At 42.0% G+C, this 27,258-nt stretch overlaps 1 protein-coding gene across 3 annotated transcripts; it reads left to right on the forward strand.

The window, feature by feature from the left end:
• On the forward strand, window positions 4,457–25,981 carry DET1 (de-etiolated homolog 1 (Arabidopsis)). 3 transcript variants are annotated; one of them, XM_013993479.2, is made up of 6 exons: window positions 4,457–4,602; window positions 8,178–8,234; window positions 10,730–11,822; window positions 14,566–14,753; window positions 20,790–20,981; window positions 25,354–25,981. In XM_013993479.2, exons 3-6 carry the CDS (start codon window positions 10,740–10,742, stop codon window positions 25,541–25,543), a joined length of 1,653 nt encoding a protein of 550 aa, XP_013848933.1. In that variant the 5' UTR covers window positions 4,457–4,602; window positions 8,178–8,234; window positions 10,730–10,739; the 3' UTR covers window positions 25,544–25,981. The 3 variants fall into 3 exon arrangements, with proteins under 3 accessions (XP_013848933.1, XP_005660091.1, XP_005660092.1); XM_005660035.3 differs by lacking the exon at window positions 4,457–4,602 and adding an exon at window positions 4,767–4,845; XM_005660034.3 differs by lacking the exon at window positions 8,178–8,234.

The following is a 27,258-nucleotide window of genomic DNA, read 5'->3' on the forward strand; positions in this document are numbered from 1 at the left end:
GCCAGGGATCGAACTTGCAGCACAGTAGTGACCAGAGCCACAGTTGTGACAACGCTGGATCCTTAAGCTGCTGAGTCACCAGGGAACTCCCAAGACATCGCTATACATAAAGCTAAAAATTAAAGACTAGACTCACACAGGGAGAAAACATTTGTGGTCCTAACAAAGGCTCAATATCCAGAATATATAAATAGCTATTAGGTATCAATAAGAAAAAATCACAGTAGAAAAACAGACAAAGAATGTGCAAAGGCAACTCATGGTAAAAGTATAAATGGCCAATGAGCATCTGAAAAAAAGTTACCCTCAGTAGTAATCAGGAAAATTCAAGTTAGAACAATGAAATACCATCTTTTGCTAAGGCAACTGGCAAAGATAAGAAAGATGACATACAGCTTGGGAAAGCATGTGGAGAAGTAAGTGCAAATTGGTACAACATTTTTGTAATTAGCATTCACTTTTAAAGCTTGTAAAATGCGGAGTTCCCATCTTAGTTCAGCGGAAACAGATCTGACTAGTATCCACGAGGTTGCACGTTCGATCCCTGGCATCGCTCAGTGGGTTAAGGATCCCGTGTTGCTGTGAGCTGTAGTGTAGGTTGCAGACGCGGCTCGGATACATGTTGCTGTGGCTGTGGCGTAGGCTGGTGGCTACAGCTCCAATTCAGCTCCCAGCCTGGGAACCTTCATATGCTGTGGGTATGGCTCTAAAAAGAGAAAAATAAATAAATAAAATAAAACTTATAAAATACCTAAATTTTGACCTAATAACTTTACTGTTAAATATATGTCATATGTTTATACTTGTGCCCAAAGTTGTATAGAGAAGATTATTCATTGAGGTAGCTCATAAAGGTGAAAATTGTAAGAAATTAAAGGCCCAGAAATAGGAGTATAGATAAATCATGGAACATTCATACTATGGAATAGTGTGCATGAGTTAGATGTCTGTGTGCTGACATAGACCAAGCTCCAAAACATACGACAAATGGAAAGATGAAGTTGTAAAATAACATATAAGGCAATGTCCACTCCTGTCAGAAGAATAAAATGAAGCAAAATCCTATGTATAGATCTCTGTGTTCACCCATTTATAACAATACTGTATAGAAAGGCATGGAATAATAGACATACATTTACTACAGTGGGAGAAGTGGGATCGAAGTGAAGGAGTCACTTTTTCTTTTTTGGTCGCACCCAGGATGCATGTGGAAATTCCAGGGTCAGGGATTGAACCCATGCCACAGTAGCAACCCAAGCCATTGTAGTGACAATGCTGGATCCTTAACACTTTGTGCCACCAGGGAACTCTGGAATTTCACTTTTTATTTCTATATTATTTGCAGTTTTCTAAGAGTGAAGTGTTCCTCTATTATTTGTGTAATTGAAAGTTTGCATATGTGTGTTCATACATTTTTTTATTTGCTTTAAAAATTCGTATAGAAGTTCTCTTGTGGTGCAGCAGATTCAGGATCCAGTGTTGTCACAGCAGCAGCTTGGGTTGCTGCTGTGGTGCAGGTTTGATACCCTACCCAGGAACTTCTGCATTTTGCAGGCGTGGCCAAAACAAAAATTTGTGTAAAAATTGGGTCTTTCACAAACGCAATGGCTTCCCCAACCCCTAGGATACCCATTTCACAGATAGGAAAGCAGGCAGAGAAAAGTGACTTGCCAAGGCCACATAAACCAGTGGCAGGATCTGAGGATGGAGCTGATGTTCACAAAGAAGTTATATCTGGAGTTCCTGTCGTGGCGCAGCGGTTAACGAATCCGACTAGGAACCTTGAGGTTTCGGGTTCGATCCCTGGCCATACTCAGTGGGTTAAGGACTTGGCGTTGCCATGAGCTGTGATGTAGTTTGCAGACGTGGCTCAGATCCCATGTTGCTGTGGCTCTGGCGTAGGCCAGTAGCTACAGCTCCTATTGGACTCCTAGCCTGGGAATCTCCATATGCTGCAGGAGCGGCCCTAGAAAAGGCAAAAAGACAAAAAACCAAAAAAACAAAAAACAAAAAACAAAAAAACCCCAAAGAAGTTGTATTTGTTAGTCTGGGGTGGTAGCACAGGAGTATGAAATGTAATTTCCATCCTCAAGGATATACAGTTTTACTGATAAGACAAATTCCTAAGAGTCCAGGACAATGCGGTCAGCATGGCAAGACACGAGTTAACATTTTTTGAGGCTAAATATGCATCAGGCAGTGTTAAGAGCTTTACATGCTATAACTAATTTTACTCCCCACTGATTCTATGATACAAGTACTATGATTGTTATCCCCATTTTACAGCTGGGGGACCGGGGTACAGCAAGTAACTTGTAAGTGGGAAGTATTGGAGGCTGAACTGACAATCTTGCTGCAAAACTCCCCCCCTCACCTTTTTTTTTTTTTTAAAGAATGGGCTTTTGAGGAAAACTTACAAACCAAGGGTCAAAAGAGAAGGCATGCCCCCATGCTCCTGTAACCCCCTGGGATGACATGCCAGGAGTAGGGCAATATGGACCTACATTTCAGGGAATAGAGCTCCTCTGCTGCTCTCACTTTTGTGGATCAAGCATGAGAGCAAGCTAGAAATATTTAAGCTTCTGGGTGCCGGGCATGCTGCAGGGGAGCATCGGCTTTTGCTGCTGTTGCTGTTATGGACAATTTCAAACCAATACAAAAGTAGGGAGACAAATATGATGAATTCAATGTCCCATGTTGTTTTTGGTCTAAACCACTCCACTTGACAGGAAAGGAAGGGTCTCCTTGAAGAAACTGGGGGCACTTGGGAGTTCCCATCGTGGCGCGTGGTTAATGAATCCGACTAGGAACCATGAGGTTGTGGGTTTCATCCCTGGCCTTGCTCAGAGGGTTAAGGATCCGGCATTGCCATGAGCTGTGGTGTAGGTTGCAGAGGTGGCTCGGATCCCACGTTGCTATGGCTTTGGTGTAGGCCAGTGGCTACAGCTCTGATTAGACCCTTAGCCTGGGGACCTCCATAGGCCGCCGGAGTGGCCCTAAAAAGACAAAAAAAAAAAAAAAAATGGAGGAGCTCCAGAAAGTGTTGCCTCCCCCTTGGTGGGCAAGAGTGGCAGTGGGAGGGGTGAAAGGGTGCTGGAGTGATCCCTGAATTAGGCATCACCTGACAGTCTGAATGGAGAAGTGGAAGGCCAGTACTCCACTCAGAGCTGCTCCATGGCCACCCCAGCAAAAAAGGTGGGGACAATCTGAAATTTAGACTTCCTTCTTCTTCTTTTTTTCCCCCTCTACTTGAGATATAGTCTGTACACCATATCTTCATTTCCAAGAAGAGGAAATCAAGACTGAAGTCAGTACCCAAGAACATTCAGCTTGGGAATGTCAAGACAGGCCAAGAACCCTATCTTTGTTTCCTCTTAGCCATCCTACACCTTCAAGTCACTTATCTTCCTTGAGCCTTGATCACTCATCTTCCTTGATCCTCGGTTTCCTTATCTGTAAATACCAATAAACAGTTCTTCCTCATAGAGGTGCTGTGAACTCTGTGGGCAGAGCCATTCATTTATGGGTTGGGTCTTTGTCAAGCACCTGAAAGATGCCAAATCCTGTTCTAGGGGAGGCTAGAACAGAAAACAGGACAAAACCCCTGCTCTCATGGAATTTACATTCTAGTGGGGGCAAGGGAAACAGAACAAAGAAAGAAATTAAAACAAGAGAAAAAACAGGGTAATATCAGATAGTGATGAGTGCTTGAAGAAATAGCATGATGGTGGTGGAGTGAAAGGAGTCAGGGAAGCCTTCCTGAAGAGGTGACATTTGCTTTGAGGTCTAAATTATCTGAAGAGGAAGACACAGGGAAATCTGGGGGCAGGTTGTCCAGAAATAGGACAAAGCAGAGGTTTTGAGGGAGAAACCAGTTTGTAAGAGACAATGAGATAATGTAAGTGAAAGTCAATTAAAGTTTTCCAGGATTAATGTAGTGCGAGATGCTTTTACTATACATCCACCGTGTGCTAGTTAATGTATTGGGTACAGTGTTCAAAGATCAGTATTTATTTATTTATTTATATCTTTACTGGCCATGCCCGGGGGCATGTGGAATTTCCCGGGCCAGGGATTGAACCCTTGCCACAGCAGCGACTGAGCCACAGTAGTGACAAAGGCGGGATCATTAATGGCTAGGCCACCAAGGAACTCCCAGTTCCTGTCTTTAAAGTGCTCACTGTCTAGGAGGAGACAACAGCTGGTGAAATGGTGCATTTAATCAAGAGACGAAAAATTAATTTTTATTCATGTTTTTGCAAATGCGTCCAGCGGGTGCAGAGACATGACCTTAGATCACCGAGATGCCAGGTTAGGGCTCCTGGTTCAATTTTTCCTTTGCAGCCACTGAAGATAGAGGATGGCTTCTATCCTCCTCCCAACACTAGAGTGCGCTGTAACGTCGCTCATTGACAGCTGGACTTCACCGCGCTCTCCCCACTTCCCTTCTCGCTGCACTGAGTTTCCGGTGGCTCTCGGAAGCCGGGGCCCATAGGTGCAGACGCCGGGTTCCGAGGCATGGCGGGGGCGGGGCCGGGGGAGGCGGACGCTGAGCCGGTCCGGGGGTGCTTCGCCCCGGCCGTTTGAGTCCAGATCGCACAGGTGAGGACTTCTCCTTCCTTGGTCCAGCCTCCAGACCCGCCAGGCCCTAGCCAAGGCCTCCTCGGGTTACCGCCATGGGATTTCCCCCTCCTCGCATGACTCCGCGGCCCCCGCCCTGCTTCAGAATTCTCTTCCTATCGAGGCCCCGCCCCGGGCTTTTCTTTCCGGTGGCGCCCCCTTGGGCCTGTGTACCCGCCCCTAGCTACCCCTTGAAGTTTTAGGCAGCCGACTGAAGGAATTGAGGTTTGTGAGCACCTGCCTGTTTGCGGAGAGACCCAAGAGGGGAGGTCTTACTTAGCACCGCTCAATGAGTTGGTGGCCCAATTTAGCCAGGCTTTCTTCTTTCATTTCATAGATAACGTATTAAACACATGCTTATAGACCAGTCGCAGTGCTTGGCTCTGAGAAAACTAAGGTAACTAAAAGTAGGCATGGTTACTTACTGCCTGGAGATGATAGATTACAGGGGAGTCCAATATTAAACACCTAACCATACAACTAAAAATTCAGATTCAAATTGTGACAATGACTATGGAGAAGAACAGTAAAAGTAATGGTAAAGTAAAAAAAAAAAAAAATCTGTTTTAGAAAGGATGGTCAGAGAAGATTTCGTGAAGGAGATGACCCTTGAGCTGCAACTTGACAAGTATGAACAGGCTAGAGGAAATATATTCTAGGCTGAGGGAACAGCCCCAGTGAATACTTGAGTTGGCAGAGAACAGCGTTCAGGAAAGGAGGCTTACTGTGATGGGCACACAGAATAAAATGTTTGTGTACTGGTAAGGTACATCTAGGGCCATAGGCGTAAGTAAAATTCAGAGATGGAAGTTGCAAGCTGTGAAGGAGAGGTATGACTAACTGGTATATTGGGATTTTATCTGGTAGAGAGGGTGAAAGACTTTTCTAAGGAAGTGATGATTAGGTTGATACCCAAAATAGGTGTTAACTTGGCAGAGTGAAGAGAAGAGCCTTTAGATTGAGGTTAAGAGGACATGTCAGGGTTCAGAGGGAGGAGGTAGGACACCTGCTGAGGAAATGATTAGAGTTAAATGGGAGAAGATGAGGATGGAGAGTCAGAGCTGAGACCTTTGAGGCGTTTGTTTGGCATGGTGAGAATTTTGATCCTTTTCATTAAGAGCAATGGGAAAATACTTGTTTTAATCCATAGGAGGAGGGATGTGCTCACAAAAGCCTTTCGAAAGATCACTCTGGTTGTTCATGGATTAGGAGTGGACAGGAGTGGATTTAAGGAGACCAATTAGGAAGTAGTTGCCATAATGTAGACATGAAGTTAAGAAAATTTGGGGTAAGAGTGCTGGCAGGTCATGATAGAAAGAAGGTGGAGCATTAGAGGATGTTTAGGAGGTAAAATCTCCAGAGTTTGGTGACTGATGAGGTATGGAGGCAGAGGGAAAGAGCTATCAAGGGAGACTCAGGTTTCTGGTTCCTTTTAGCAGATGTGGCTGTATCGTTTACTGGAATAGAAAAAGGGTAGAGGGGTCAGCTTTTGGGAAAAATATCATAAGTTACTCTTTCTTCCTTACTTCTACCTGACTAAAAGAGCTTTCACTGTGCTTTTTCTATGTTGTTTAAAAAAAAAAAATTTTTTTTAAACAAATTTTTTTTTTTTTTTTTTTGGCTGCTCCAAGGGATATGGAGTTCCTAGGTCAGGGATTAGATCCAAGCCACACTTACGAACTAAGCTGCAGCTGTGGCAATGAAGGATCCTTAACCCACTGAGTGAGGCCAGGAATTGAACCGGTATTCTCATGGATACTAATCAGGATCTTTACTGCTGAGCCACAATGGGAACTCAATTTTTTGAAGGTTTTTTTTTTTAATAATAATTTTTTTTTAAAGAATGAAGCATCTACTTTGCCTAAAATGATCAGTGGCTTTTTCTGATTCGAATAGCTAGCATTCTTTCTCTGACTCAGTTATATGCAGTTAGTCTGCTAGGTGGTGTCTGATGCCTTCTGCTGTGCCTGGGCCTTACAAACCTGTCTCATTCCATTCTGCTCTCCCTCTCTGACTCCAAGCCCCATCTTAGGTTGACAGAGTGCCAGGGGCAGAGGTTTCCTGGGCAGTAATTGAGTGAGGCAGTTTTGTGCATTACTTGGTTTTTTAAAATGCCTAAACCTTAATAGTGTGTTTTGGGGACTGTATCAAAATAGTCACATCAACTATGTCACTTTTAGAAGTAGTAGCTGTATAAAACTCAATATCGTGTTTATTGTTCAGGAGTGGGGGATTTTTCTCACTGTATCATGCCAGGGTCCTTTGAGAAAACTCATAAGAGAGATTTCCTTTAAAATCCAGTGCCGGGTAGTTCCCATCGTGGTGCAGTGGAAATGAATCCGACTAGGAACCATGAGGTTGCAGGTTTGATCCCTGGTCTCACTCAGTGGGTTAAGGATCAGACGTTGCTGTGAGCTGTGGTGTAGGTCGCAGACACAGCTGATCTGGCATTGCTGTGGCTCTGGCCTAGGCTGGCTGCTGCAGCTCCAATTAGACCCCTAGCCTGGGAACCTTCATGTGCCGCGGGCGCGGCCCTAAAAAGCAAAATAAATAGGTAAATAAAAATGAATAAAATTTGTTCCAGGATAAAAAGAAAATATGGGACAAGATTTAAAAATAAAATAAAATCCAGTGCTGGGAAATGCTGTGCTTCTTCCAAGCAGCTGTTATGTTTTTATCTTATTGGCAGTGCAAATTCTGCAACTGATTGTATTTTCCTGTGCCTTATTGGCTGAGAAAGAGCCAAATTAGAAGCTTGACAGTTCTGCAGGTCCTTGTGGTATGCATTTCTATGTACTCCAAGCTTCATTTTATTGCCCTACCTTTGTTTTTTCTTGACAAGGATTGTTTTCTAATTTAAGAAAGAATTCTAAGTAAGCACACATAATACTTAGGAAACATATACAATTTTAAGAGAATAACAATACAGTGAATTCTGATTCAAGAAAAAAAAGTACAGTTGGAGTTGGCTTTGTGTCCCCAATTTCCATCCCATTTCTTACTTCCTTAGAGTAACCACTATTTTGAGTCTTAGGTTTATAATACTCTTGCTTTTTTGTAATTGTATACTCTATATATTTTATTCTTAGACAAAAATTGTTTGAAACTTATTTAAAGGCAATCACATTGTATGTACTCTGCTGCTTGCTTTCTTCATTCAACACTGTGTCTGAAATTCATCTGTGTTGTTATATATAACTGTAGTGCATTAACTCACTGCTTTATAAGATTGCACTGTATGAATATGCCTGGAGGAATTTATCTAGTCTACTGCTGATGGGCATTTGGAATGATGTCAGTTTTTGCTGTGGCTAGCAGTCCTGCTACAGGCATCTTTGTATGTCTCCTGTTATATATGTGCAGGCATTTCTCTAGATCAAGATTTGTCAGCCTTGGCACAGCTGACATTTTGGGCCAGATGTGGGGGCTGTCCTGTTTACCATAGGGTGTTTGGCAGCATCCTAGCATTCTCTTTGCTGGACACCCATAGCACACCATCCCTCCCTCCCAAGTTATGACAACTAAAAATGTCTCCATATATTATGAAATTGCCCCAGTTGGGAACCACTGCTCAAGATCAGAGATTGACAAACTTTTTCTCAAAGGACCAGTTGGTAAGTATTATAGGCTGTGGGTTGTGTGGTCTTTGGTCTCAGCTAATCAGCTGTGCCTTTATAGGGCAAAAGCAGCAATGGGCGGGATGTAAATAAGTTGGTATGACTGTGTTCCAGTAAAACTTTATAAAAACAGGCAGGCGGGCTAGATTCGACCTGAGTTTGATGTCTCCTGCTCTGGATCAGTAGGAAATATATTTTATATCCTCCCCCAGTGTAAGTAACTCATATATATATATAATTGAAACAAAAGTTTCACACAATAGTGCTTACCCTTACTGTGTGTGATGTAGTTTGGTATGCTGTTTTATTCTATTTTTAAAAATGTCAATTAGTATATCCACTACATTGACTTCAGTGCCCCATTAATGAGTTGTGATTAGCAGTTTGTGAAACTTGATTTGCTCAGTCATTGAGATCTTTAACTTGCTTAGATAGTATATATATTATATAGTATATATAAGGCATTTCATGTCCCTTTTAGGAGACATTATAAGTAAGTTCCCCATCATCTGTATGTTTTTATTTCTTAAATATAGTTTGGATCAGTTGCTCTGCTGCTTACAACCTGTATTAGCTTGTGTGGCCTGGTGTACAAAGTATTTTCCAAACTTGTTCCTGTCTACTTTCTCTCTCTTTTTCTTTTTAATGGCCGACTTGTGGCATATGGAAGTTCCTAGGCCAGGGATTGAATCCGAGCCTCAGCTGCCAGATCTTTAAACCTACTGCACAGGGCTGGGGATTGAACCCTCACCTCTGAAGTGACCTGAGCTGTTGCAGTCAGTTACTTAACCCACTGCACCACAGTATAAACTCCTCTAGGCTTCTCTTATCACTCATTCTGTGCTTCCTGTATGCTTGGAATTATTGTTTTCCAACTGATGCCACACTCTGCTCTAAATATATTTTTAAAGTTACCTTCTTTCTGGAACATTCCTCCTCTTTTTTTGCCAAGTGAGTTCTTTATCTTTCAAGGTCCATCTCAGATGACCACTGACAGTGCCTTGGGCACTGTCCTAGGTGCTGGGGATTCAGCAAGAAATTAGACAAGGTCCCTCCTGTCTGATATGTGTAAGCTTAGAAGCTTACACAAATAAGAAGATAATAAGGCCTAAAGAAAATAAAATAGGGAAAATAGTAGATTGATGTAGATGGAAAGAGGCACAACTTTTTAAGTAAGATAGGGAAAAATTTTGAAGAGCGGCAGTCTTGCTGAGATTTGAATGATGAAACGGACAGCTCTTTCAACACTTTGAAAATGTTGCTCCTCTTCTTTCTGACCTCTGTAGTTTCTCTTGAGACATCCACAGATATATGAATTGTTGCTTCCCTATAGGTTATTTATCATTTACCTAGCTGCTTTCAAGATTTTTACTTTGTGTTTTAGTTTTTTCCAATTTGACTATGGTATGTGTGGGCATGAATTTCTTTGGATTTATCATGGCTGGGGTTCTCTGAACTTCTCATCTTGGTTTTATATACATGAAGGTTTGTTTATTTCTTGGCTCTTAATTCTGTTCCTTTGGTATATTTTTTGTCTTTATGCCAGTACCACATTCTTTTGATTACTGGGCTTTGTAATGGTTTTGGAAATCAGGAAGCTTGAGTCCTCCAACTTTGTTCTTCTTTTATAAAATTGTTTTAGCTATTTGGGGTCCCTTGAGATTACATGTGCCTCTTAGGATGAATTTTTCAATTTTTGCAAAAATGTCATTTGGATTTTGAGAGGGATTGCATTGAGTTTGTAGATTGCTTTGGGTAATGTGGACATCTTAATAGCCCAATAAGTGTGTGTGTGTGTGTGTGTGTTCCCCCCCTTTTTTTTTTGGCTGTGCCCACAGCATGCACAAGTTCCTGAGCCAGGGATCAAACCTGAGCCACGGCAGTAACAATGCTGAATCCTTAACTGCTAGGCTAATAGGGAATAAGTATTTTTTTAATGAATATACATTGAATAGAATGCTAACACTGAGCAAATCTGATGTAGTTTTAGGTTTATTCTGTTGAATATTCCCAACAGCTAAACATGCTTTGAAGGTATTCCTAGTGAATTAAATCCTTCCTCAAAATCTGTTTCTAGACTCAAAAATGTCTGGGCCACTTCCTAGCTATAACTTGGGAAGGAGAAATGCTGATCACTGTCAACTTGGTAGCTCCTAGGTCCAGGATATATGGAGGGAAATATATTTGACTTATGTGTACGGTTGACCCTGAACAGCACAGACTTGAACTGTGCAGGTCCACTTATGGATTTTTTTTCCAGTAGTAAATACCGTAGTACTGCACATTCCCATTTGGTTGGATCTGCAGTTGTGGAGGAACTGTGGATAGGAAGGAACAGTGTTTACTGAGGGCTGACTATAATTTATACTCAGATTTTCAGCTGCAGAGGCCAAAGTTGGTGCCTCTAATCCCCTTGTTGTTCAAAGGTCAGCTCTGTTTATGTTTTGGTAAATGTTTTATTTCCTTGACTTCTACTTTACTTTTCCATACAGAGATGTGATAATGGATCATCATGTTTCCACCATCAAACCTAGACGGATCCAAAACCAAAACGTTATTCACCGCTTGGAACGCCGGCGGATCAGTTCAGGCAAGGCAGGCACCCACTGGCATCAGGTTCGAGTGTTCCACCAGAATGTCTTCCCCAACTTCACGGTTGTCAACGTTGAAAAGCCACCTTGTTTCTTGCGGAAATTTTCTCCTGATGGACGCTATTTCATTGCTTTCTCTTCAGACCAGACATCTCTTGAAATCTATGAGTACCAGGGCTGCCAGGCAGCAGAGGACCTATTGCAGGGCTATGAGGGGGAGATCTTGTCCAATGGCAATGACCAGCGGTCGGTCAACATCCGAGGCCGGCTCTTTGAACGCTTTTTTGTCCTGCTGCACATCACCAACGTAGCAGCCAATGGTGAGCACCTGAACCGTGAGTGCAGCCTCTTCACTGATGACTGCCGGTGTGTTATCGTGGGCTCAGCTGCCTACCTCCCGGATGAGCCTCACCCTCCTTTTTATGAGGTGTATCGGAACAGTGAATCTGTGACTCCCAACCCCAGGTCCCCTCTGGAGGACTACTCTCTCCACATCATTGACCTTCACACCGGCCGCTTATGTGATACCCGTACCTTCAAGTGTGACAAAGTGGTCCTGTCACACAACCAAGGTCTGTACTTGTACAAGAACATCCTGGCCATCTTGTCAGTGCAGCAGCAAACCATCCATGTCTTCCAGGTGACTCCTGAAGGCACTTTCATTGATGTGAGGACCATCGGCCGCTTCTGCTATGAGGATGACCTGCTCACTGTGTCAGCTGTTTTTCCTGAGGTACAGCGGGACAGTCAGACAGGCATGGCCAATCCTTTCAGAGATCCCTTCATCAATTCCCTGAAACACAGGCTGCTTGTGTATCTCTGGCGCCGGGCAGAACAGGATGGTAGTGCAATGGCCAAGAGGCGCTTCTTCCAGTATTTTGACCAACTACGACAGCTGCGCATGTGGAAAATGCAGCTTCTGGATGAAAACCATCTGTTTATCAAGTACACTAGTGAGGATGTCGTGACCCTGCGAGTCACAGACCCATCACAGGTATGCAGTGCTTTTCTGCCCTTTACCCCTCCAGTCTCCTTGGCAAAATGGGGAAATTTCTCTTTTTGCCTATAGCCAGCCTTTCAGAAATAGACATTTTTTGTAATCTTGAATTTTTGCTGTCCTTGTACTCAGTCAGACTTAAAACAGCTCCCTTTTCCTCTGGCCTCATGTATTTGGATAAATGGAAGCTAAATCTCAAGCCATTGATGAAGGCAGCAAACTCTGTGATTATTACCCTAATTCTGTTGCAGAGCATTTTCAGTATCCTTGAGATAGAAGGCCAGATGCTGCAAGGTCAAGGTTTGATTTGTCTGTGGATACTGCCTTGATTTGTATAAGATTGTGCTTGTTAGTCTGTTTTAGTTATGGCAGTGAGAATGAGCCCACCATACAAAAAAAGAAAATCTTCTAAAATTCTACTCTTTTCTTTCCTGCTTAAATAATGTCAGTACACTTTTTCAAAAAGTCTTCTTTAGAATGTAACTAACATAAGTTCATTTGACAGAGTTAAGGTTTGTGGCTTTACCTGACCTGGCCCATGTGCTGAAACAGGCTGTAGAGCAGTGAAAAGATCAGGATGAAGCCAAAATGTCTGACCTGCTGAGTCAGTTATTAGGATTGCAGGTCCTGAGGGTTTTTCAGTTTGGGTGAAAGATGTGGGTAGGGAAGAGAGGAATTTCACAAGTAGGAGTAAGGTGGTGTTAAGAATAATGAAACCTCTAAGACTTTTGGATTGAAACACCATGCTGAAATTAAGTGTAGTTTGGGCATTTCCCTTTGAGACGCTCTCTACTTTAGTGTTGACGGAGCAAGAGACCTATCTTTCTGTACGTTTGCCCTCCATTCTATACTGTTTCCATAAAGTCTCCTTAGATACTAGTTTGGAAATCAAGACCAGAGCAAACCAGTAAACTTCAAAGTCAGCTGAGTCTGCTATTTCTCATTGACTTGTGCTGAGTCTACCCTTAAGTGACCGCACAGACCGTCACAGATGTCTTCTAGGACCTTGTGAGCTATCATGGTAAAATGTTCTCTGACATTTTTCTTGGAATCACAGCTTGTGTATTTAAAAAAAAGGATGGGGGAATGAGTAATATGGTTAGAGTTCATTTTTTTCTGGATTCCTTCTCTTCCCTGCTAATGATGAAGTCACCCGTTGAGCCATCATGAGTGAGCATCTAGTTCATCTTACCTCTTGTGGAGGTTGTGGGTGAATCCCTTGCCTGTGCACCCCCTGTGTTGTATTTCCCAATCTGTGCTGGAGGGAAGGCAAATAATTCTATATCCTCATAATTGTGATGATCCTGGCAAAGCCCTGATATGATCAGTGTGCTGTCCAGGTTTATAGAAAGGACATGAGTCAGTCTTGTAATTAGGTTTGAGCCTTTTTATTTTGGAGGGACTAAGTTGTCTTTGGCTGCTGTATTTGAGATTATCCTTTTTTTCTTTGTTAAAACATGACCTACTTATTTCAGGTAGCTATAGTAAGTGGTGGCCAGAAGCATTACTCTGGCTCTGGGCTTTGCTCACAGAGTTTGTAACTTTAAACCCAATCTCTCTGCCCTAGATATCCTCCCCCCACATTCCCCGGTTTAATTTGATAGGTTCCAATAAGGTTAATGAGTAAAAAGTGAGAGTAAACACAAAGCCTTGCTAATATTATGGGTATTATTCTCAGGTTACCCTCCAGCCTCTTTAATTTACAGCCAAATTTAATTTCCAGGTGACTGCAAAAGTCATGTAATACAAGCTTTGGGAAGGACTAATTACTAGTAAAACAGGTGGGCCAAATGTCTCCAGAAATTGGTAATGGAGATTTAAATTCAATCACAGGAGGTGGAATACTAATCCTAGTGTTCTGAGAACTTCTAGGGTCCTGTTGGAGGCTTGCAGATTGACACAGACTGCCACACTCACTGTGACAAAAGCATGGGGGTGCTTGGTGCTTCCTGGTTAGGCTGAGCAGGGCACTGGAGCTTTAAAGAAGAGGCTAGTTACCCAGGAGCTGGCTTAGAGAAAGCAGTAACTCTGCCACCTATGGCATCTGAATGCTTTTCAGGTTCCTCTTCCGATCTTAAATGCTACAGATCTCAAATGTATGTTACAAATGCTCTTTTTATGAAGGAAGAAATGGAAAATATTTTCTGATTTTTTCATTTGTTTGGTAGCAGTACCCTGCTTGGGTACAACCTGCGTGGTGGACACAGGATACTTACGGTGTCTCTGTGTGTTAGCAGTATTAAGAGGGAAAAGGAAATGCCCCTACATTGAACTTTCAACTATACATATACAAGACAAAAATAATTTGTCAACAGGCAGTCCCTGGCTCAACTCACTTTCTCAGCAGGAAGAAAAATTAAATCTGGCATTATTAAAAAGTGTTTTTAATCTCAGAGTGGGTTGGGGAGTAAGTAGGGAATAAGCATGTGGAAGGAAAAATACTAAATTTGCACAATTTGAAGTGAAAGATTGAAAACCTTTTTATACATATATGCTGAACAACTCAGTAATCCAGTAGCATAGACACAGTGGGAAATTAGGTAACACTGAGGCCCGTGATTGACAAAGCCCACTGAGGCGTCCTCCTTTTCCAGAAACAGTTGGTGCCATGTTTCCACCGTAGTGTGGCAGCAGAGGTGTTTGCTTGTTTTCCTTGGGTAGGGTGAATTTTCAGCAGAGTAATAAATCTACTGATCATGGCATTGTACTCAGCTATCCTTCAGGTCTCTCTCTTCTGCAGGCATCTTTTTTTGTGGTGTACAATATGGTGACAACAGAGGTGATCGCTGTGTTTGAGAATACATCAGATGAGCTCTTGGAGCTCTTTGAAAACTTCTGTGACCTTTTCCGTAATGCTACCCTGCATAGTGAAGTCCAGTTTCCCTGCTCAGCATCCAGCAACAACTTCGCAAGGCAGATCCAGCGCCGGTAAGCTGTTCCATTCAGCTCAATAGGCTTAATTTTCTTTAGAAAATTTGTTGGTGTTAAGCCAGTCATCATTTACTTCAGGTAACCTTCCCATATTCTTTCTGTCAGTCTGTCTATTGTAACCTCTTGTCATCCTAAGCTTCTCTTTTCTCTCAGCACCTGAGGAATTACTTGTGTGTGGTCCATGATTACTCCTAAACTGTGTGCGAGCTGCATAAAGATAGAAACTGTGTCTTTGTTATTTATTGATACATGTTCAGTAGTGCACTGTCAAGCACTTAAATGTTTTTTGAATGACTAAGGAAGTAATTTTATAACTTTGGGTTAAACAGGTGTGTTGAACAGGTACATGTATTTATCCCTGCTCCATCTCAAAACCCCACTGAGATGACAATGAAGGGAGAAGCATAAACAAGAACAAAGAGAATGGGAGAGGAGTTATCAACAGAGTTTTAGAAGCTGAAGGGCCAATGGATGAGTGATAACTAACTTGGCATACCTCAGAGAACAAAAACTTACGACTTCAAAGCTTAGCCATTAAGAAACAAATTGTCTTGCACCAGAGAGCTCTGGAAAAGCTCAAGAAATTGGAGGCCCTGAGTACCTCTGAAGATACCTGTGAGGCTGAAATCAGTAGGATTGGATGAAATTCTTAAAAGGAGCAATCACATGCTCTAGCTCCTTTCTTTAAGCCTACATTGCCAAGTGACTTCTGCACCTCAGTGAAAGGCTAGAGGCTTATTCTCTGGAGAAATTGAAGCCTGCTGGCTCTGGTTTTATGTTCATGAGACGTGGCTGAGAGTAGGGATGAGACATGTAATGTTTAAACAAGAATTAAGTGAAAACTGACACACTGACGGGGAAGACTGCTGTCCTCTTATCTGATATGGTCCAGGCTTCTACTCCCCAGGCAGGAGATTAGTGATAATTCTCTAGGGAAACTGACCATCCTGAGGAAGAGACAGTTGGAGGCTCTTCATGAATCACCTAGGTCACCCTAAATTGATACCCACCTCCTGTGAACCAGATTCTCATAAATTATCTGAGTACTTATTGTGAAATGACTGGTTATTTTGGACCAAGGGCCCAGGCTAAATCCTACTCTAGTTAGGTGGTACCTCATCAGATTCTATATATGTAAGTTGCTCCCCTAACTTGAGCCAGGTATGGAAAATATCTTCTTTACCTTTCAATATAGGTCAAACCAGAGTGAGTGGATGAATTAGAATAAGCATTACTGCCACTGGGAAAAATGAGCAAAGCAGATACCTAATTCAGTGGCATTATACCTATGTAGAAGGATGGTACTTGATTAAAATAGATGGATATTGATTTTCAGACAACTAAACCTGACCGTTTTCTCTGGTTCACGCAAAATTTGTGCCTTACTACCGTCTTTATTTAGTATAGAAGGATTTTTGGAAGCAGAACATGGATCAGATTTTCATTTTGAAATGAATTTTTATCTTTTAAAATTAAGCAGATCATTATCAACTAGTAACAAAAGCTGGGTACACTCAGTTAAAACATCAAAAAAGTCACTAGAAGGTAAGCTCCATGAGGGCAGGGATTTTAGTATTCTCTGCCATATCCATAGCACCTAGGCCAGTGTCTGATGTTGGAGGAGCACATTAGGTATTTGTTGAATGAATGATGTCATTAGGAATTACTAGAGCTATGTTTTCTAAAAATTTGTTTCAGAATGCATCTGCAGTTAAGTGAAATTGTAGGAAGCCCCCAGGAGAAGATGAAAGATTTGAAGAGAAAGGTGGCATTGTAGCTTTGTGATTTTCAAAATTTTACTTCATACCAGCAAAAGATTTTGAAAAATTGTAGATATCCTCACACATTAATTTTTAAGCTTATATTTAAATTTTTTTACTATCAAATTTAAGTAGTTGCAGAGGATGCAATTTTTAGTGTATATTAAACATTGACCTTTAAAAATAAAATCATTACAAAATATAATTGGCATTAACATTATATAAGTTTAAGCTGTAATACTTTTTTTTTTTTTTTTGCCACGTCTATTGTATGTGGACATTCCCAAGCTAAGGATCAGACCCTCACTACAGCAGTGACCCAAGGCACTGCAGTGACAACGCTGGATCCTTAATCCACTGTACCACAAAGGAACGAGAACTCCCAGGTGTAGCACTTTTAAATATAGTCAAGGGAGGCTTCCTGCTGTGGCACAGTGGGTTAAGATTCTCTTGTGGCACAGCAGAAACGAATCTAACTAGTATCCATAAGGATGTGGGTTCAATCCCTGGCCTCACTCAGTGGGTCAAGGATCCCACGTTGCTGTGAGCTGTGGTGTAGGTTGCAGATGTGGCTTGGATCCCACATTGCTGTGAATGTGATATAGGCCAGCAGCTGCAGCTCCAATTGGACTCCTAGCCTGGGAGCTTACATATGCCATGGATGCAGCCCTAAAAGAAAAAAAAAAAGAAAAAAAAAGAATCTGACTGAAGTGGCTTAGGTCTCAGGTTTCTGTGGAGGCAGGGTTTGATCCCCAGCCTGGCGCAGTGGGTTAAAGGATCCAGCATTGCCATGGCTGTGGCATAGGATTCAATCCCTTGCTCAGGAATGTCCATATGCCACAGGAATAGTCCAAAAAAAAAAAAAAAGTCAAGAGAATCTAAATGCTATAGTACTTTAGTACTCAGTTTTTGACATAAAAAGTACACAGCAAATCATTCCCATACTGTTTGAAATTTCTTAGTGTTTCTTCCTATTTGCATATTCATATATCTGTTCCATCTCCCCCATAGAATTGTATCCTAATAGCATTTTACTCATCATCTTCCATACTTTGCTGCATTGAAAAAATATATGTAAATTAAAGTTATTTTTTATTTCTTGTGAACACATGGGTCTAAGTGCTCAACTTTAGAGTGTTCAGTAAACCTTTGGTAAAAAATGAAAATGGATCCTATTATAGGTTAGAGTAAATGTTTAAGAAAAAAAATGGACACCGGGGATTATAAGTCACTTAAGGAAAAGTCTTTATTTTAAAGATAGAGACAAGGAGCTCCCATTGTGGCTCAGTGGTAATGAACCCTGAGGGTTTGATCCTTGGCCTCAATCAGTGGGTTAAGGATCCAGCGTTGCCATGACCTCTGGTATAGGTTGTAGACTTGGCTTGGATCCTCCATTACTGTGGCTGTGGTGTAGGTAGGCAACTGGTAGCTCTGATTTGCCCCCTAGCCTGGGAACTTTCATAACCTGGGTGTTTGGCACTTAAAAAAAAAAAAGCCCAAGATAAGATAGTGTGAAAAATAAAGAAACAACATGATATTCACTGAAATAATTGAAGCTTTAAAAATAGGAACATTCCTGGAATAGCTAGATGCTTTAGAAATTTAAACTTCATTAGGTATATTTGAGAATTCTCCAAGGAAGTAGAATAAAAAGAGTGGGAAAATGAAAGAGAAACAATAAAAATGATTTAGAAAATTCAGAGGATTTTCCCAAGAGATCTCATATCTGGCTAATTCTAGAAGGGGAGCAGTAGAAAAAATGAAGGGGAGGAAATAATGTAAGGCAGTTCTATAATATTAAAAAATATGCATTTCTTGGAGTTCCTGTCGTGGCTCAGTGATAACAAACCTGACTAGTATCTGTGAGGATGCAGGTACAATCCCTGGCCTTGATCAGTGGGTTAAGGATCTGGCGTTGCTGTGAGCTGTGGTGTAGGTCTCAAGACGTAGCTCGGATCTGGTAATGCTGTGGATGTGACGTAGGCCAGCATCTGCAGCTCCAATTGGACCCCTAGCCTGGGAACTTTGATATGCCGTGGGTGCAGTCCTAAAAAGACAAAAAAAAAAAAATGCATTTGTAGATTGGTAAGGCCCACCCACTGTCCCGGAGCTGGCTCATTCTGGCTTGTGAGAGCCAGGTGTTAAACTTCTAGGAGTTTTTGCAAGTTGTTAAACATAGCCATTATTAAAAATTAATTATTTACTTATTATTAATAATTATTTTACTATTATGCTCTTGAGGTTATTTGTATCTTTTCTGTTTGGTGAGAATACTATATAGTGATGTGTTCTTGCTCATCTCTTGACAACTTTATGTTCAGTGATGTCACATTGGTACCTTGAAATTGACCACAGCAGGAGGATGTATACCACAGAAATTGGCAAATGCTATAAATCATGGCTTTTTCCCCTTCAGAGAAATAATTATTAATCTTATTAGCACATCACTGGCTTCATCAAGTACCCATTATAGTCAATAATGAAGGACCCATACTGAGGCATATCATCATGAAATTTTAGATCACTGGTGATGAAGAGAAAACTGTAAAAGCTTGCAAAAAGAACACATACATTTCACATATAAAAAATTAAGTCATTAATGGTATCGGACTTAATAATAATACTGAAAACTTGAAGTCATTAAAATCATACCCTGAGAATTCTGTGAACAAAATGATTTCCAAACTAGAATTCTACATATTCTACAACAAATAGAATGTAATAAAGATATTTTTAGTTAAGTAAGGTCTCAAAAAATTACCTCCCATGTACCCTTTCTAAGGATGCCTCTAGAAGATGTATTTTCCCAATAAAATACTAAAGAATGGTATAGGAAATAGACTTTAACAATGGAGAAATGCACAAGAATTCTAAGGATGATGGTAAAGGGAAGTTCCAAGATGACAGAACTCCAGTTGGACCACGTGGATGCAGGAGCAGGGAGGTTTCCAAGAGGGATATGTATATTCAAGGATATATTAAAATTATTAGAATATCTGGTGGGTTTTGAGTGTATCAAGGAGAGATTGTCAGATCTGTTGTAGTAGGGTTGTTAGCATAAGCCTCACTGAAAAGATGGTATTTGAGTAAAGCTTTTGAAGGAGGTCGGGGAGCAAGCCATGTGGATAACAAGGGGAAGAATATACCAAGCAGAGGGAATATTAAATCTAAAGGTTCAGAGGTAGGTCTCATGAAATTTGAGGAACACCAGGGAAGTCAGGGTGGCTGGGCTGCAATGAGCAAGAGGCAGAGTGGTCAGAGACAGGACGAGGCACATAAGGCCATTCTAAGGTTTTAGCCTTTTTTTTTTTTGGCCATTTCTAGGGCTGCTCCCTCGGCATATGGAGGTTCCCAGGCTAGGGGTCTAATCAGAGTCCACCAGCCTATGCCAGAGCCACAGCAACTCGGGATCCAAGCCACGTCTGCAACCTACACCACAGCTCACAGCAACGCCGGATTGTTAACCCACTGAGCAAGGGCAGGGACCGAACCCACAACCTCATGGTTCCTAGTCGGATTCGTTAACCACTGCGCCACGACGGGAACTCCTGACTTACCTTTTTGATAACCATTTCTTCTCTTACCATATAATCTGAAAATTATGGTTTTCCATTAGGTTTTTAATTTTTCTGTCAGTTTTTCATTGTCCTGAGCAATTCTGTATTGAACATGCACAGGGATTTTTCTACATAAAGGATTGCTTCCTTAGGGAAAATTTCCAGAAGAGTAGAAATACTTGGTCACTGGGTATTAAAGTTAGTATTCACTATAATTGTAAGCAATAATTGCTTCATCATCATCATCATTATTATTAAAGATAAGTCTGGTAACTCTGTGTCCACGTTACTGTTTTTCTAGATATTGGTGTTTCTGCAGAAACTTTATTTAAACAAAGAATAAGTAATTTTTTCAATGCAAAAGGTTTGATGCAAGTTGGCTTATAACTGGTCCTAAGAAGAGTTGGAAGCTGCTTCTATTCAGGATTCTCTGCTCTCTGTAACTCTTTTTTAATGCAGTCTAAGGCTATTATTTGGGAAAATAAGTGAGTAGAAACAGTTGTCCAAGATTTAAACTTTTGTAGCATCTTTAACTTTTCTAAAGTAACTTAATGTTCCTGATTTCTAATTCTGTTTTCTGTGTTTTGAGAGTGTTTATAGCTAGGCAGACATGTGTGAGTTCAGTATCTAGATTCTATTTTCAGAATGTCAGTTTGAAATCCAGGGCAGTATGTGTGCCTGCTAACATAGGCTTCCTCACCGATGCTTTATTTCAGGTTTAAAGACACTATTGTAAACGCCAAGTATGGAGGGCACACGGAGGCAGTGCGCCGGCTGCTGGGTCAGCTCCCCATCAGCGCCCAGTCTTACAGTGGTAGCCCTTACCTTGATTTGTCTCTCTTCAGCTACGATGACAAGTGGGTGTCAGTCATGGAGCGGCCCAAGACTTGTGGCGATCACCCCATCAGGTATACCATCCCTGCTTCAGCTGCACATGCCTCAAGGCTGAGGCGGCCTGCTTGCTCTTTTCTTCTTGAACATCATTTCATTGTGACTCTGTCCACAATTCAACCCACAAGTACAACTTGTGGGTTGAATTCAGAGAGTGTGGTGAGTGCTTTGATCATTTGGGCACTAGTCTCATAAATTAATTAGTTCCACTCTTTGCTTCTCTTCAGAACATCCAATTCAGATATCTTTTCAAGATATCTAGGGAAGGAAACCATACTTTTCAATTTAATAATCTAATACAATTTCATAATACTGTTTATAATTGAGACTTAAATTTTGTTCAGCTCAAATTATTTTATCCCTTCATGTTACTTAACAGAAAAGATAGCAGAGGAGTTCCCCTCATGGCTCAGTGGAAACAAATCTGACTAGTATCCATGAGGATGCAGGTTCCATCCCTGGCCCTGCTGAGGGGGTTAAGCACCAGTGTTGCCGTGAGCTGTGGTGTAGGTCACAGACACAGCTCGGATCTGGCGTTTCTGTGGCTATGGTGTAGGCCGACAGCTACAGTGCCAATTCGACCCCTAGCCTGGGAACTTCGTTATGCTGTGAGTGAGGCCCTAAAAAGACAAAAAAAAAAAAGAGAGAGAGAGAGAAAAAGAAAAGTTGGTAGAGACAATTTGGGGAACAGGCAGGTTTTGGAGAAACTCATTCTTCCTCACCTGGAAGAATTTTGCAGTGTAGACTGCTATACTAGTGCCAGAAGCCTGACACTAACCCCCTGTAAGTGGTCCCTTCCTCACAGATGCCAGTTCACAGACCCGCCTGTCTCTATGTTGGGAGCTGGGGTTGTGTGATAGGTGCTAGGGAGAGGAGCTGCACCACTGCTGCTGGTGAGTTGATTTCAAAGGAGGTGTGATCCTGGTTCCCTGTGTTGGATTGTGGAAGGTCTTTTTCACATAGAATCAGTGGGAGTTAACATTTCATAGTCTAGCTTCATTATGTATTAAATAGGCTTGTATAGCATATTCTGTACAGTTAATCACAGTTTGTAATATTTCCTTTGGGAAACTGCAGTAAGTTCCAAAAACCAGTTAAAAAAATTTTTTTTTATTATGGCATATTTTTAAATATGTAAAAGTAGAAGAATGTAAGGAACCTCCATGTACTCGCTTCAGCAGTTATCACCTCATGGTCAGTGCTGCTTCCTCTCTTTCTACCACTGCTACTCTTCCTCTCCCACCTGCCACCCTGCATTTTTCTGAAGCAAATTCCAGGTATCACAGCATTTTACTTGTAAGTATTTCAGTGTGAAGTTCTAAAAGATAAGGACTTTAAAAATTACAACCTTAATACCATTATTCCATCTTGTGAAAATTAACAAAAATATTAAGATCACCAAATACCAGGAGATGGAGTTCCCGTTGTGGCGCAGTGGTTAACGAATCCGACTAGGAACCATGAGGTTGCAGGTTCGGTCCCTGCCCTTGCTCAGTGGGTTAAGGATCCGGCGTTGCCGTGAGCTGTGGTGTAGGTTGCAGACTCGGCTCGGATCCCGCGTTGCTGTGGCTCTGGCGTAGGCCAGCGGCTACAGCTCCGATTAGACCCCTAGCCTGGGAACCTCCATATGCCACAGAAGCGGCCCAAGAAATAGCAAAAAGACAAAAAAAAAAAAAAAAAAGATCACCAAATACCAAGTGAATTTTCACATTTCCCTATTGTATCATACATATTCTTTTTACAGTTTGTTCCAGATCAAACAAGGTTTGCATGTTGTATTTGGTCACTGTCCTCTTAAGTCTTTTGTATTCTGTAGGTTTGGCTTCCCTCTTACTTTTCTTGCAGTGAAATTGTTGAAGAGACCAGGTTGTTTGTCCAGTGGTGGACATTGTTCCTCACATCCTAGATTTTTCTCCTTGTATCCCTGCTATATTTACCATCTTTCTCATTCCCCCATATTTCCTATAAACTGGACCACAGAGAACTCACTTTAAATCATAAGCCTGGAGTTCCCGGTCGTGGTGCAGTGGTTAACGAATCCGACTAGGAACAATGAGGTTGCGGGTTCGGTCCCTGGCCTCACTCAGTGGGTTAAGGATCCGGCGTTGCTGTGAGCTGTGGTGTAGGTTGCAGACGTGGCTTGGATCCCGAGTTGCTGTGGCTCTGGCGGAGGCCAGTGGCTGCAGCTCTGATTCGACCCCTAGCCTGGGAACCTCCATATGCCGCGGGAGCGGCCCAAAGAAATAACAAAAAGACCAAAAAAAAAAAAAAATCATAAGCCTTTGGTGTGCTGGGTACTGTGTGGTAAGGTGAATATGTTTTTCACACATAAAAGCAGATAATGGGGCTCATTTGATACAGTCGTGGAGCAAAAGATACATTTCTCTCCTTTTGACTTCCCTGCCTGTCTGATTTGAAAAGATTAACCCAAGTAACAAATCTGGAAATGCCACTGACTGTGACTAAAAGGGTTTTTCTTGAAACTCTTTATTATTTTTAAGTGAAAATGAGAACTGTAAGGACATTAAAGTCTTTTGAAGAGGTAATGCCTTTACTCTAACCACCGCCATTATTCTAAGAGGTAATGCCATTATGTATTTCATTCTAGTCTTTGCCAGAATGCATGTGTATGTTTATACAGTTGTAATCGTGGTTAGTATAATACTTTGTAGTCTACTTTTATTTCATAAACATTTTTCCATGTTGTTACATAGTCCTCATTGTTACAGCCCTAATGAAGGCACATTATTCTGTCAAGTAGACAGTGTCATAATTTAAGTATTCCCATTAAATGAATTCAAGCATTCATTCTCTCTCTGCATTTTTACATCAGAGCTAATGCTGTAGTAGCTGTCTTTATTCAAGTTACTGTTTAATTTATTATCATTATTTTTTTTAATTTTGTCTTTTTAGGGCTGCACCCGCAGCATATGGAGGTTCCCAGGCTAGGGGTCGAATTGGAGCTACAGCTGCTGGCCTACATCACAGCCACAGTGACTCAGGATCTGAGCTGTGTCTGCAGCCCACACCACAGCTCATGGCAACGCTGGATCCTTAACCCACTGATCGAGGCCAGGGATCGAACCTGCAACCTCATGGATGCCAGTCAGGTTCGTTAACCACTGAGCCACTGCGGGAACTCCTGTTTTCTTTAATTTAAATGAGGCTATAAGTTCTTGGAAATGGGATTATTGAGTCAAAGGTTATGAATGTCTTTATGTCTACTGTATATTTGCTTTCCAAAAGGGGAATTATAGAGCTCTTTAATTCAGAGTTCTTTATTTTCCAGAACTTCCCCCAGTTCGGCCCCACCCTATTGATTACCTCCATCCAGTTCCCAAGTTCCCAGGGCTTTTGCATAAGGGAAAAAGGCATTTAACTACTGGGATGGATGGAAGCATCTTTCGTCTTACTGTGTTAGATGAAAAACTAAAAACTACTTATTATTTTGCTTTTGTGCCTGAAGAAGAACCTTCCAAAAGAATTTATTCTTGAAAATGAAAAACTCAAATATGGGCCTAGATCTGCAGTAGCCACTACCCTGTGGCTGTTGAGCCCTAAAATGTGACCAGTCCAAGTTGAGAGGTGCTCAAGCTTCAGATACACATCAAATTTCAAAGACTTAGTACAAAAAAAAAAAAAAAAAAAGAATGGAATCTCAGTATCTTTTATATTAATATCTTTATATTGATTATAGGTTGAAATGATAATATTTTGGATACCAAATATTGGGTGAATTAAAATATATTATTGATTTATTGCTTTTTAGGGCTGCACATGTGGCATATGGATGTTCCCAGGCTAGGGGTCAAATCCTAGCTGCAGCTGTGACCTATGCCACAGTCACAGCAACTTGGGATCTGAGCCACATCTGTGACCTACATCACATCTCACAGCAACTGCTGGATCTTTAACCCACTGAGCACAGATATGGATCAAACCTGTATCCTCATGGATACCGCTGAGCCACAACGGGAACTCCAAAATATATTATTTAAATTAGTTTCACCTTTTCCTTCTTATCTTGTTTAATGTGGCTACCTGAGAATTAAAAAATTACACATGTGGCTCACATTTCATTTCCAGCCCTGGCCTTGGGCAGGTAGCTACTGGAAAAGAGGAGGCTGTAATTAAAGTCTGTAACTAAGGGTCATCTTGCAAAAGAGAGATAACCCAGCGGCTCAGGACAGTATGGTGAAGTTCATAATCACCAGGCCTGTAAATGGTCAGACAGAAGTGATTTTGCAGTCCTGGTGACCTGGGGCTGATGTGAGAGGAGATTTCATCAGTGAGGTTAAATAATCAGTTGCCACCTTTCCTTGCTGTTCAGATTTTAAGATGGTGGTGAAAATGGATCCCATTTTCTTCTTCTCTCCTTGCTCTGTTTAGGTTCTATGCCCGGGACTCTGGTCTGCTCAAGTTTGAGATTCAGGCAGGCTTACTGGGCCGCCCCATCAACCACACGGTGCGACGCCTTGTTGCCTTCACCTTCCACCCTTTCGAGCCTTTTGCTATCTCTGTGCAGAGGACTAATGCTGAATATGTTGTCAACTTCCACATGCGACACTGCTGCACGTAGGTGCCTCATCAAAGCCAGGTCATCTGGTCTTCCGAGACCCTGCTCCCTTCTTATTTCAGTGTACTGTCAGGCAGAAGCTCGGACTATGTACCTCAAGGGGGAGTGGACAGGGAGGGAGTGGGGCTCAGCCTGATGGAGTTTTTTAATCATCCACAATACAACTGCTGATTGACTTAAAGTCCTTACCTTTTCCCTGTGGGAATGCCACCATTAACTAAGTCCACACTTTTTGTTTTATTTTGCATTTTCTTTCTATGAAGATGAGAGCATTACACCTCTGTCCCTTTCATGTGACTTCTTTGGCATTATGGTATGCAGCCGGAAGCAGGTAAATCTTGTTTACTCACGAGAATTGTGTACATCTTTCTACATAGCCAACAGCAGGGCTGTCTTTATAAGAAAAAAATAAATAAAGCCTGGTATTTTCTTACTTAAATATATCCTGTTTGATGTCTGCCTTATTTCCTGATCTCACCAAATGCTTTTCAAATACGTGGGTTTCAGAAAGGGCTGTGAGGGACCAGAGGACAAGGCCCCAGCGGCTGCTCTTGGAGGAACTAAGTGGTGTGTGCCAGCGTGGAGCCAACTCGCTGCCAGGATTGTTTCGTTCCCTCGGGTGTTCTCCTGGTAATTCTCCCAGCTGGAGGAGCTGGGCATAATCACACCTCCTCATGTGGAAGCATGCTCCCTTCTGTGCCATCTGTGTTGTGCAGGTGGAAGAAGGAGCCGTTCTCTTTGGCTGCAGCAGAAACAAACGCTGTGAAGCACGTACTGTAATTTGGGTAGCGGGAGCTGGCGAGCTCCAGGTGTCCCTAAAGAGATCAGACTGGTTGTTCCTGGATGGCCAAACCGTCACTGCTGTCCTTCAGACACCTGCCAGCCACCAGCCAGCATCCTTCTGTCACATTCTCATCTAGTCTCCTTCACAGGTCATGTCAGGATGTTATGTTTAATCTTCATGATGTGTGTACCATGTATGTAATAAGCTTGTTTAGTAGCCTGTGAATTTGAAGATAGCTTTGAAATGTTGCAGAGCAGGCTGCAGAAGGAGCCGTGGATGCAAACAGCTGGATCCTGTATCCCTCTGCCATCTAGACTGACTTCCCTCGGGAATAAAAGATATGAGATTCCAAGCCCTACCCAAAACAAGTCAGCCAATTTTCATCATCTTCACTTTGAACAGCTAAATCCATTCTCATTCAGCATAAGATCTGAGCACCTACTGTCTGTCAGGTGGATGCTGTGCAAAGATTTGAGGATGAGGTGAGAAATAGTAAATAGAACTATATGCCAGTGGTACATATTTGGGAACAGTGGAGGGGGTTGAAAGAGAGGCAGAGAAGGAAAGCTGCACTGGGGAAGGACACAGACTCGGTAACTGGGAGTGTGTTGTGTGAACCAGGGCAGAGACAGTTTCAAGGAGAAATGCAGCGTGTGCAGTGGCATAGAAGAGTCAGTAGAGCTATCATGTTTGTGGAATGGCAGGTAGTCTAAGTGGCTATAGCACAGGCTGTGTGTGGGGCCAGAGAAATTGTGACAGAAGCATGAAGAGAAGCCTTGTTTATGGTGCTGGGGTGTTAAGCAGTGGAAGGCATAATAGGAATTTCACAAACATAATAGTCAGCCGTCTGGAGGATGGCTTGAGACAGGCCAGGCAAGTCAGCAGGAATCCAAAGGGAGGGCTTGAACAGTGTCACTGGCCACTGAGGTGGATG

The sequence above is a fragment of the Sus scrofa genome, chromosome 1 (assembly GCF_000003025.6).
Source record: "Sus scrofa isolate TJ Tabasco breed Duroc chromosome 1, Sscrofa11.1, whole genome shotgun sequence".
Classification (NCBI taxonomy): Eukaryota; Metazoa; Chordata; class Mammalia; order Artiodactyla; family Suidae; genus Sus; species Sus scrofa.